The sequence below is a fragment of the Cyanistes caeruleus genome, chromosome 3 (assembly GCF_971803275.1).
Source record: "Cyanistes caeruleus chromosome 3, bCyaCae1.hap1.1, whole genome shotgun sequence".
Classification (NCBI taxonomy): domain Eukaryota; kingdom Metazoa; phylum Chordata; class Aves; order Passeriformes; family Paridae; genus Cyanistes; species Cyanistes caeruleus.
In genome coordinates this window covers 60,268,609-60,281,653 of record NC_141703.1, presented here as the reverse complement: position 1 = coordinate 60,281,653, position 13,045 = coordinate 60,268,609, and the positions used below count along the sequence as shown (strand labels likewise).

Sequence of the window (13,045 nt, the reverse complement as noted above, 5' to 3'; positions counted from 1 at the left end):
ACATCTACTAGATAAGGAGAGTGCAGAACTATCTTGAACTTTCCCAGTCTCATTAAAAGCAAAAAATTGCTGCTAACCTAGGCCCTAAAACGTTAAGTGAATGCAGGGTTGCTCAGGAGATTTTTCTCAAAATATCTCACCATCATCACACCATATTTTTGTTGCAATGTCATTTATGTCAGCAACATATAGTTTGAACAAAAGCTACAACATAAACATCAGTATCGACTCTGAATCTGTGTTTCTGCCATGGCTAGCATGGAGTTACGTGAGCCAGAATGTGTCAGTGCTGAGGGAACCCATGGATCCAAGTTGCAGCATAATTGAGGGAACTGAGTAAGACCCAAGTATCAAATGCAACAATAAACATCCACAAACCTAAAGGAGCCTCTCTAAGGAGTTTTTTGATTGACTCACCTTTTATGTCCTGCAGCTTTTTATGGGGATGATATAAAGAAGAAAGCACAGAGTCAAAATAAAATCATCTGCATGACCCAGTTTTCTTTAATGATAGTTTTATGAAGCACTTACTAAAAGCACATATTAAAATTGACTGAAAGTGTTTGAGTTACCTGTCACAATTTTGTTTTCACAGCTGAGTTTTTTGTGATTCATTCTTGTGTAGGAAAATCACGTTCACCTATTTCTAAGAAAGATAACCAAAGCAGAACAGAAATGCTTTCCTTTAGCTGCAACATATGCTTCAATATTGCTTTAGGATAGAGCTCAGTGCCTCAAAGAGAAATGATAAGGTATTTATTTCAGACAGCTGTTGTTGGAAAAATCACTTTCAATTGACCAGAACTATGATTCACTGCTTAAAAATACTGCAAAAAATTACACATTTTGAAATATGAACACTGTTTTCAGTCTCCCTTATAAAATGCATGCTCAGTTTTATGGTAGGCTCACCCCTTATTTTTATGTTGCAACCTATTTATTTCAGTTTGTTTGGGCCTTTGCTACATGTAGAAGGGGAAAGATCAACAAAACAAACACAGTAGTTAGCAGTTCTGAATTACATTTGCACAAGAACAGAGAAAATGTACCTTTATATAAAATTAACTGTAAAAATAACCCTCTTAGTTTAGTGACATATTGATTTTTGTATCAGATCTCTTTTCAGTTGCAGGAATCAAATAGAATATCCATGCCATGTCCTTGCTCCCATGACTGTCAGAATTCAGGTTGCCCTGGAGACATGATGCTGCATTCGTAAAAGGATAAGAGAGAGAACTCAGTCCTGCTGTCCTTTGGAGATCATGCCCTCAAAATTCTTCTGTGGATCTCCTCTCAGCCCTGAGAGCTTGCAGACAAAGACAGACAGACAAGTATTTGTAATGCAAGATGCTACTGCAAATTAAACGCTTACTAATGAAAGATCAGAGGGATCACTTAAAAAAGCTAGCTTCCTATTTCTCTGCATGCCTTTGGGAAATACATAATCATGCTTTTTAGCAGCACAGCCACAGGCACTGTATATTTAAAGTAAGCACAACAGCAAAATCTCTGTATCTTATAAAAAGGCATTACACTGGGTAATGATTAATAGCATCATGGATATAAGAATATATTCAACCAGAACAGTTTTTAAATCCACATACATATCTATACAAGTCATTCACCTTTAAGCACTGGATAGTACCTGCTGGAAACGGAAAGTGGAACAAGCCAGCCTCACAGGCAGAGCTTGCTGTCTTTGGAGGTATGTAAATCCCTCAGCAGGTCAGTACACTATTTCCTCTGTCACATATAGGATTTACTACTCATGACACTGCACTGTCCTGTTAATATTGTTGCACAAGAGGTCTGAGTTCAGGAAGGACTTTGGTACTCAGAGAACAAAAGCATCACACAAATGACATCAAGGCGAGTGCACACGCGCAGCCCCTCTGGGCCTCGGGACAAATGAGCACAGCTCATCTCCCTCTTTGCATCGCCCAGCAGCAAATTGAACATGGAGTGGAAATGAGGACAGCAGTGAGGGAATCTAGGAATATTGACTTATTTGCCATGTAAGCTGGAAAGTGGTAGCTCTTTTGGAAACCTATAAAATAGGAATGTTTTGGAGGATAGTGATAAAGACATTGTGCCAAGAGCAAGAAGTCTCATGCTGCTGCTAAAAGAAAAAAAAGCACAAGTATACAAAGAAAGCAGCACTGGTGCTGTTCTGAGCAGAATGGCACCTGTGTCTTCCAGCTGCTTGTGACCACATTCACACCTCACAGGGCAATTGTGAGTGGTGCTGGACAGAAATACAGTGATGCACAAGAGATAAGCATGAGGAAAACAAAGTGTGCAAAGACGACCACTTTGCAAGTCCATGATACTGCTGGGAAAGGAGATGCTTTCCTGTAATTGAATGCTTGTAATTTGGGAGGGATTACATACTTTCTGTGAGTCAAGATGTGCCCAAATGCTCTGCTGAACATCCAGGCCCATGGCTTCTGAATTTGTAGCCAGTCACAAAGGCAGCTGTCAAATTCAAAACTGCCTTGCTCCCATCCTGTCTCCTCAGGTTGTCAGTAGACAGAGACCAGCAGTCACTGATGGAACTGACCTCTACAAATGCATTAAAAATATTTTTAATCTCATTTCTTTAATAGTTTTCCACTTTGCCATACCTGTCACAATAATTGGCTTGATTTGGATAAACATTTCACTAATTACCTCAGGCTTCGATCTGTGCCTCTGAAATTTCACACTGCTTCCCCAGGCAGAATGCCTTGCTAGAAATGCCCTCTTTTACTGGAACAGTGAATAAAGTCTTTCTCAGACGTGTTTTAGTACACTTCATTCAAGTATATAATGTAAATAAAGAGGCCCATATTGAGAATCTACAATAGTAACAAATGTTAATTGCACAGCAACAACTAGCAAAACCAATATTCAATGTGATCATGTTGTGTGCTCTCCTCAGGGCACACCATTATCATAATTAATGTTATTTAATAACAAGAATAGGGAAAATGCAGCTTATAAATTCAATGGATATTAGGGTAATAAATGGGACCTGATAATTAGTTAGGTACACTTGAACAATCTATGAAGTATTTTGAGAGCTTCTCTAGAGGCCCTGAATCACGGTGATGTGCTTGCCTCCTTCAGTGAACAACAAGAATGAAAAGTAAATAAACAGATATGTGAAGCAGCCTAGTCTCCTTCTTATCATGCCCTTCCTCAAAACTTTTTTTTGTTAATACCAGGATTGCCATGCCTTTGTAGCAAGGACTTTTGAAAGAAGCTATGATACTGAGCCTAGCCTGATGTGAGACTGAACTTTACAATATTTTCTTATTGGTCATGGACTTTTTCACCTCAGTCATCCATGTGCAAAAGACTGTTTCCTGTCTCGAAAGGTTGACAGTCTATGTAATTAATGTAAAAGGAAAAAAAGAACAAATGTGGTAATGATTTGTCTTCCAAAAGATAAAGCCTTTGATGTTTCTGCTCATTCTGATGTTCTCTCCAGTTTGCATAGCCCTACCATGACCTGTAAATGGTATTTTTTTAAACATAAAATCTCTATTGTAATCCTTGAGCAAATAAGAACAAGACAGGACTTACTATCAGTAGCATATTAATATGACCTAATATACTGTCGGGCATTTGAACTGTGGTAAGGAGCATGACTGCAAGATCTTTCTCCTTACTGCAAAGATAAATGAATTAGTTTAAAACCATCTTTGAGGTGAAATGGGATAACAGCAGGCACATGGGCCCCTATGATGCTTCAGCTGTCAAGTACCTTGCAGAACCAAGTAACTCAGCTGTTTTTGATGGCATACCCTTAATCCACAAGGGAAGAGGGTTAGGTGAAGGGCACCACTGACAGACACACTTTGGCTGAGCTTCAGGTGCAGGGACTGAAAGCTGTATAGTGCTACTGCCCCTATAGCTTCAAGAAGGGTACCTTACCTCTCTGTTACGTCAGTTGGCTTCCATAAAGTGGTATAGAAATCAGAGCAAAGGGACAGAACTAAAAGGTGAAGGTAGGCTCTTGGGTTGGTTTTTTTAACTAGTGCAGCAAGATAAGGCTGTCAGTGTCCGTATAATTATCCTATCCTGTATTTAACTATCCTATATTTAGAACAAGTCAATAATACATGCAATACATACCATGCACACCTGCTGTGCAGCAATGTGCTTGGCAACTCTAAACAGAGTAGTGTGAGTGTTGCCCCTGTTGGATCCCGAGCCTCTGGTTTGAAGCCAGCTGAATGAATGGTAAAAGCAATGGAAGGGTTTTAAAAATGCAACTGAAAATTGTCAGTGACTGCAGGGCTACAGCAGCAGAAAAATATTATTTCTGAAGAAGTAAGATAGTTGGCAGAAGCATATTTTTTTCATAGATGGTTACAGTCAGAGAAAATACTCAGAGAAGTATATTTTCTGAAAGAAGTCAGAGAAGAGCCAGGCTCTTCTCTGAGAAATATTCACAGGTAAAAGGAAGTTTTTAAGAAAATGTCTGTTCTTCCAGAAAACAAGGAAATATCTAATTCAGTCAGCTCCAAATCAAAGTGAAAACAGATTATTCCAGAAGCACAGATATTAGAGTGACTTGGCAGATGATTGTAGAAGCAAAAGTAACAGCATGTGCTGTGTGGTGCTTTGCAAACCATATGGTTTGGACGTCCGTCCATCCATCCATCCATCCATCCATCCATCCATCCATCCATCCATCCATCCATCCATCCATCCATCCATCCATCCATCCATCCATCCATCCATCCATCCATCCATCCATCCATCCATCCATCCATCCATCCATCCATCCATCCCTGCAGGATGGAAAAGCAGCGCGAGCCAGCACTGACCTCTAGTGGGCAGCGCGGTCAGACTGGAGAAAGCTCACAGAATCCAAAATAGAAAGTACGTCATGCGAGCCGCTGGCCCAAGGCTTGTGCTTGGCAGCTCTTCAAGCCGCAATTAGCACAGCTTTACTGTTAGCAATCCTTCGCTGTCTGCGCGTCAGAAAACATCACGTCTATTGTAAAATCTAGAGGCATTTTTTTTTTTATGGTCAAAAGCAAACAGTGCACACTTAGTGCAAAGTAAGCACTTTGCTCAGTAAGACAATAAATCCAGCTATTGGTCAGTAAAATTAACTTGGGATAAATTAAGGGAACTTTTTAGATATTTAGTGAAAAACTTGGCATTATTGAGACTATCAATGACATTATCAAAGCACCACTGTTTAAATAAAAAAAAAAAATCCTAAGGAGACTTGGACATACACATCATAAATTAAGGGTTTTAGTCCTACTTTTCCTATAACCAAAAATTACAGAATGGTGAGAGTTCATATATTTTCAGTGTCTGCCCCAAAGGAGCCTGCTTGCTTCTCACTTTCAAGTTATTTTCCATAGGACAAGTTCTTTAAATGTTTTGGAGTTCTTTAAACTAATCCAAAGAAGAAAATTAATCCCATGCACAAAATTTTGTAAGGCTTCAGCTGAAACTATCAAAGTTGGGTGTCTCAAACAGGTAATGTGCAATACTGGCTTCCCTTCCTGTATTAGCAATGTCATACATAGTGACATTCAGCAGTCTCAACCAGAAACTAATGAAGACTGGCGTTTTTTGGGCTTCCACCACCTTAAGATGGTGAGGATTCTGGAAAATTTTTGGTCAAGGAGAATCCATAAACTTTGAGCTTGTATCTGGGTCTTATAGAAGGATTTTGCCACTAGTGTGGGTTGTCCTTGTTTCCTTTGCACCCTGCTTCACACAAGAATTGTTGTCCCCACACCACAGGTACTTATTCTTGTTTCAGAAGGTCAAGGAAAGAAATAAGCAGGAGAATCTCAAGACCCATGGATTCCCTACTGCAAATCCGTGAAAGGAGGAAAAACTTCTATGAGGAGAGCAGGATGCTAGACAATGCAGCAGACTTACTATTTAAATGCTGTTCTAGAGAAAGAGACACTTTCTCAGTCTTTGATTGATATGAAGCCAATCTGTGTCCCAAAGTTATTGCCATCACGAAAGTGAGAGTAAAATTTATCAGGGTGGCATGCAGTACAGAAAGTGATGTTTTGGTTCTGGTCTGTGATAGAGTCATCTTGGATGTTCTCAGGAAGGATCCCACCTCTCTCAAGAAGAATCCTGAAAAAAAAAGAGAAACAGAAAATACTATTTTCTGTACATACATTCCATGAGGCACTATTGTTAAGGCAAAACCTCAAGTACCAACTGAACAAACCAAACTGTACCAATATTGTGATTGGGCCTTTCATTTGCTTTATTTGTTTCTTTCTTTGAGTATTAGACTAAAAAAATTATTCTCCTGCAACCCATAAAATCACATTAAATTTGAACTTTTGTCTGTAATTCATAAACTAACAATGTATAACAGTATAACAATAAAATAATATCTGAAATCCAGAAAAAGTGAGCAAATACCATTCATTCAAAAGTATCCTTTCTTGATCTGCAAAAAACTAGAGAGTACTTTGTTGAGAATCCTCACCATATTAGGGCTGAATAATACAGTATCAAAATAATTATTGGTAATGAATGTAGAATTAGTCTTTTTCTCCCTCAGGAGGCCTACCTTGTTGCTCTTCTGATATCAATATAAGGACTTGCAGAGTCAAATAGTCTTACACACTTTGGATCAATTCTATGAAATTCTTTTGCTGATTCATGAGGAAGTTTATAGCAGCAAGGTCCCACAGATGGGCCCAGCACCACAAGGATATCTTTCACGTTACAGCCATATTCAGATACCATAGCATTCACTGTGGCCATAGACACTCCTAACAATGTGCCTTTCCATCCTGTGAGAAATGAGAGGTTGGAAAAAAATTGGTATACATTTTCTTTTTAATTTTCTAGCAGCTAAAAATATATGCAATTATTAAAGGTATAAATTAGGAGATGCATTTACATCTAAAATTAAATAATTATATTTAATATTAAATTAGCTTAGAACCTGCCCTCTCCCCCGCACACCCCCACCCCCCCCCCCCATCCCAAACATACAGATTAACAGCAATCAGTTTTGTAATTTAATTTTGTGGAGATGAAAACTACAGAGAATTCCAGAGTTCTTTTCCCCAAGTGTCCTGGTTTGGGCAATTATAGCACAACTCACAGTTCCTCTGTGCTTGAAACATTTAAGTGGGAATACAGTATAAATAAATCAGAAATATATTTTTATAATATGGTCCAAGTGTTTTAATGTTGTTTTTAGGGGGAAAAAAAACCCCAGGCTCAAGCTAGAGATATTATCATTGTTTGGAACAGATAGAAGAAAGCCCAGCTTTGGGTTCTCGTATCTCAGTTTGAGTCCCAGGAAACCTGAGCATTGCACAAGGGAGTGCAATTTGCAATTCCTACCAGAATGAGCAGCACCACAGGCTTTTCTGACAGGATCAGCAAACAGCACGGGTATGCAGTCAGCACCTGGAGCTGCCAGTGTGACACCCTTCTGATTCGTAACTATTCCATCATAGTTGTCAGGCTCTGTCTTTCCCATAATACACACAGCATTAGCGTGATCAACCTGTCAAAACAAAACCAGAATGTGGACAGTGACATGGCTGCAAAACAACTGAGCTCTGACTAGTACCAGGTTTTTTCTTTGACATGAAATACTCTTCTGCACTAACTGACTAAGTGAGCATGGAAATCAGGTGCTCACTTGTTCAGATGTCATGCAGATGTATCAGTAGAAAGTCACTAAAGATGGTGTATTTTTCCTTTAGGAGAAAATGCTCTGATCATTTATCTGATTATTCTACTTTGTGGTAAGTTAAATATTAGAACAGACTTGGAAGAATCAGTGCTGCTTCTCCATATTGTGCCAAATGGCTGATAGTTTGGATGGCTATTCCCCCAGATAAGATGCCAGCGTAAATGTATTAATTGTCCTGCTTATCACAAGTTCTTGTTGACAAAGGTAAGAATAATGCCTACAATTTAGCCAGTGATATATGAAGGAATATCTGAGCCATTTACTTGAATCCATTGTTTTGTACGATACCTTGACTCTGTGAAAAGCCTCGGGGTTAAATCCAGCAGCATTAGCTAGACGGCGGAGATTTTCTTTAACAACAACTTGTGGATCCCTCCGCTTGGAGCTGCTGAAGAGATTGCAGGAGCTTAGAGTTGGTATATAGGAGATCCCTCCTGTCCTTGTGGTGAACCCATGTAAGAAAATATCATCTGGCAAGGCAAGAAGACACAACAAACAACTGCTTTCAAAACAAGATCAAACCAGCTGTTACATGGGTTTATACTGAAGAGACATGGAATCAGCCAGTCAAGTAGAGAACTGCTTTACCTTGGATTTATCTGTGGCATTTAAGTGTAAGGATTCCTAATTTCCTTCTTGCTCATAATCATGCTGCAGTAGGGACACTGAGACATCAGGCATGTCTGTGGCTGCAGACCAGCAGAAACTCTTATCCTGCCTTTCCAAATTATGATAGTAACTCTCGAAATGTGTAATTCCTACACAGACAGGAGAAGATTTTATGGTCTGCCCTCACTAAACCCAGGACTGTCTTTCCTCGGATCCTGCTAGGCCTGAACAGTCTTGTCAGCCTTTTGCTGCATTTCTATTGACACTTCTTCCTCTTATACACATTATACACTATTACAACATCATATAGAGTTATTTGATCCCTGAAGGCATTTCCAAATCTTACCCATTTTGCAACTCCCTTGAAGAAGTATGCTTGGCAAGTTTCTGTTAAAAACTCTGTTAAGAACTATTGTCTGGAACTCTCTTTACCTGGGATCAGGGAAGATCTGAGGATGGTGAGCTCCCCTTTCAGACTTGGCAGGCTTTCCAAGTACATCTGAATCTCACTGTGGATGAGTGCCACGTCCTGTGAAGGAAGCGTTTGCCCTTCATGCTGATGTTCAGATAGCCGCAGGTTTTCACAGTCAGATACCACCTGTAAATCCTCAAATTCAAACTGGTAGACTGCTGTAAAGAGGTGGTCTATATATACTTTCATTAAGTCTTTTCTTAAGGTAGGGAGAATAACTTTGATGATGCTCAGGTCATTTTCATCCAGTCTCTGTTTGACGGTGTACAAAGCAGCAGCTGTAGTCTGAGCACATACCACCTCCAGCCTCCTCTTCAGACTCTGAAAACCTCTGAGAGCTGAAAGCAAGAACTCTTGCTCACCTTTCCTTTCACTCCCCTGCCTCTGGCAACACATGACATAAACACATGGGGCATGGATGGCAGAACATTTCTCAATAGCTTCCAGAGTGTTGTGTAGTAATCCTTGGATGTTGTTCTGCAAGTTGGCTGGGAGGCTGAACATATCTATCAGTACTGCTTCCACCATATTCCAGGATATTTAAAGGTTTCTTCAGCTGTCAGGTAGTAACAAAACATGAAAAACAAACAAAAATCAAGAACGGCACTGTTAGTCTGAACACAGAATCATGTTTAGGCATTTAATTGAGGGATACTGTGTAGAGAAGGTACATAGCATTAATTACTGACTTAGGTTTTCCCAGCTGCATCAAAAGAAATTCCAACAAAAGAAAACCATCAGAAATGTATTTATTTAATTATAAAGATAACAAATTATATTTGTTATAATTTTTAATTAATTATTAATGATGTGTTTATTTAAGTGTTTCAGTATATCCCTACCACCCCACCTACCTCAGGTCTTTCCCAGGTCAGGGATGATGAAAGGTTGGTACATAAAATTAGATATATTGAATCAATTAACCCTCATTAGCTTACTGGATCTTCTTGACATGATTAAAGGGCTGTCCTCCAGCTTCCATGATGCAAACAAATACAGAGGTCCCTTAACTTCCTGAGACTAGAGGAGTTTCTGTAACATTTTCTTTGGAGGTGTTTAACATACTTATGGCTGAGGTGGAGCTCACCTCTGCTACCCCTCCTGGTAGTAGGGTACTGAGCTGTGAGGGCAATAACATTTTTTCCCCCAGGCCTTCACAAGACCTTTTGCATTTCTCCCTTTTGCATTTCCAAAAGCATTGACTTGCTAATTTCTGACTTCTGTGTGAAGGGGCACGTGACAATAGTTCTTCTTTTCAGCATGCACAAGAAATCAGTAGTGGTTACTGAAACTTTACCTAGTAATGAAAGAAGTACTTGGAACTAAATTAAAGCAATAGAATACTGTGCACAACTTCCTGACTCAACTTTTTCACTCTGCTAGCTGCACTCTGCTCTGAAATCAAGATGTGTAAAGCCTATGCAGTATCATCCTTTCATTCACATTTTGTCTTGTGGCCCATGTTGTAATTCCAGTTTTGGTGGTTAGTTTTTTCACTTTTCTGAACTTTGTTGATCCAAGCCTGCCTAGGCCTACCTGTGGAAATTTGTCAATCCATCTTTTCCTCTCTCTGTTGCTATAAGAGCCTATTTTACATATCCTCTCAGAAGCGTCTCACTTTCTTTTCTCTCTCTCTCTCTGATAATCTTTCTGTTTCCAGTGCAGGCATCCACAGGTCTAGAACAAAAGGCTAGATCCCTCTGCTTTGGGAACCTCAAAGATACCTACTTAGATTTCAACTGTGCTTGATCTAGGAGAAATATATGCACCTTTACCAATAGTTCTAAGATCCCATAATAATTCAGAGTATTCTTAAACACCACTTTTTTTTTTTTTTAAAAGCAACAGATTGTGCATAAATATTAATTCACTTGTAGGAAAATTCATATCTTTGCAAGAACAGAGAACCTGAGAATCTTTTAAGTCTTTGAAATCAATGCTCTGCTGCCAGAGCTAAACACACCAAATAACGTCTGGCACAATTTTCCTGCCCCCAGATCTCATTCTCCTGTAACCACATGAATGTTCTGGCTTTACATCACTTCATTATCCTGAAGAAATACTTCTTCAGTGTGTACTTGGCCTATCATTATGGTAGGTGTGATATACTCCTTGGCATTTTATGGCAGTCAGTGGATTTCCAGAGTTTCTCCACTGAAATGAGAGGTCAAAGACCTTTGTGATTTTAAAGGACAGATTATTTAGAGAAGGTTTTACAGAAAACATTCTGTATTTTCTTCATTGTTCTTTCCCCCAGACTGGAAGAAAAATAATCCTGACTGAAAATGATGTTTTCCTTTCTGCGAATTGAACACTTACAAAGTTTAATTAGTGACTATCAAAACAGGTGAGCTGAAAATATCAAAATGTGATAGCAGATAAAAACAACTGCCAAGGAATTTATGACTTTTGATTTTGCTCAGAGTATTATTTATGCACAGCTGATAATTTTAGAGGAAAGAGCTTGCTAAGAAAACAGTGCTGAAACAGACTCATGCCAAAAACCACGACTTGGGAAATCGTAGTGTTTCCTTCCCTACCCTGACACTCTCTGTGGGAGGCCTGTCTGAGTGACATGATCCCAATTTAGATATAGCTAATAGTCCCAGGAAAGACAGTACAACAGAGGGGTGTAGTGCAAAAACAGATTATTGCTCCACTTCAGGTATGTCAGTAGTGGAAGGTAAATAGAGTTCATTGCTATCCTCGCACTTACCCAGAAAAATGCCACCAAGGGAAGGGTGGAAGGAAAGTGTTTGATGAGGGAGAGGTAATTGCCTACGTTGTTATGAAGTTGTCTATGCACTGCAAAAAATCCACAGGGGCAATTACTGGGATGTGCACATATGAACAATGGGGCTGATTCACCCTCGTATCCTTCCAGCTTTGCATCACAGAGTCCTAGTGAGGACAGTGGTGTCAGAATAAATTTGCTTACAACCATAGCAAAACTGATTCCTTTCTAAGTCACTCCAAAAAAAACCCTTCTCAAAACACATGCTTGCCAAGCACAGCAACGTATTAGCTTATGGGAGATGTATTCCTGCTTATTTGGGTTTTAATTAACATGCTCTACAGTCCCAGTGTCCCACTGAAGCCACATCCAAAGAAGTAAGTACATTTATTAAGGAGTTGATCATTTTGGTACACAGTTCAAGACAAATACTTGCACAAACTTGAAGCCAAGGGCACCAAGTTAGCTATTTTCTCGCTCCCTGAACTGACAGTACAAACATGTGGAGGGTAAGAGACTTTTTTGCACAGATATCAAGAAAAGTAGATCAAAGAAAACAATCAATAACAATATGAGATGTGAGGAAGGTAACAAGAGCAAAAAGTAGAAAAGCAAAGTGAATACAGAAAAAGAACAAGGAAGGAAATAAAACCAGGCTGCAGAGAAGAGACAGTCCAGTGTAGAAAAGAGATGCAAAAAAAGCAATTTTCAAGAACCCCAGAGATCTAATTCTAAAAGTTCACTGTTGGCCAAGACAAGATTGCTGACAATTTCCTGCATCTTTGAATCCTGCTGGTCATCTTATATTAGTAGAGAAACTGAGAGAACAGACATAATTTTTTGAAAATTAAAATGGCAGGAGATATTTAACATCTGCCAGAGAGAGATGCCCTGAGAAAGAAAACAGGTCATTGAAGAGGCCCAAATGAACAGAGATAACAGCACATGTGTAATATTTCAAAAGAGCAAACAAAAAAAAAACCAAAAAAAAAGAAAATACAAAAACCAGGAGGAAAAAGAAATACATTTAAGCCTCCTAAACTGGATTAAAATAAAACATTCTTCCTCTTTTTAGGTAAGGTTGAAGAAACAGAAATCACCCCATACAATGAAAATACTGAAGCGCACACAGTTTTCATAAACACAGGAGTTTACTTACACAGGTGGACAATCCTATTAAATTCTGAAAGGTACCATCTGAGATAAAATACGCAGACATTTCCAGCTTTATATATCTCACTTCTTTCAATCTGGGAGCTGATTTGTACAAGCTGGAAATTCCTACGCTGTGTAAGGCTGCAGTGGGAACCTGTATTTCTTCTTTTTTGACGGGACCCTGCTTTGCTGCTGGTTACACCGGAAAGAACAAACTGTACCGCAAGGCACCAACATGATTAACAAGTGCCTGGGGAGGGCTGGACGCGGAAGCTGCGTTAACCCTGCTGTGATCACACCTTCTGCTGCACCAGCTTTGCACAACCGCAAACCAACTCCCAGACGCACGGCACAGCCAAGCAGGACAACCCCA

The 13,045-nt window shown here is 39.4% G+C and overlaps 1 protein-coding gene across 3 annotated transcripts; it reads right to left on the bottom strand.

Annotated features, from left to right (window-relative positions):
• Window positions 1–476: 476 nt before the first annotated feature.
• On the bottom strand, window positions 477–13,045 carry LACC1 (laccase domain multifunctional purine nucleosidase 1). 3 transcript variants are annotated; one of them, XM_086881234.1, is made up of 7 exons: window positions 12,677–12,869; window positions 8,744–9,339; window positions 8,291–8,460; window positions 7,991–8,172; window positions 7,345–7,510; window positions 6,557–6,782; window positions 477–6,108 (listed from the first exon to the last, which is right to left on the bottom strand). In XM_086881234.1, the coding sequence occupies exons 5-7, from the start codon at window positions 7,481–7,483 to the stop codon at window positions 5,934–5,936; spliced, it is 540 nt and encodes a 179-aa protein (XP_086737360.1). In that variant the 5' UTR covers window positions 7,484–7,510; window positions 7,991–8,172; window positions 8,291–8,460; window positions 8,744–9,339; window positions 12,677–12,869; the 3' UTR covers window positions 477–5,933. The 3 variants fall into 3 exon arrangements, with proteins under 3 accessions (XP_086737360.1, XP_023792459.2, XP_023792531.2); XM_023936763.2 differs by lacking the exon at window positions 8,291–8,460 and having other exon boundaries at window positions 1,209–1,306; window positions 5,899–6,108; window positions 12,677–12,844; XM_023936691.2 differs by lacking the exon at window positions 8,291–8,460 and having other exon boundaries at window positions 12,677–13,045.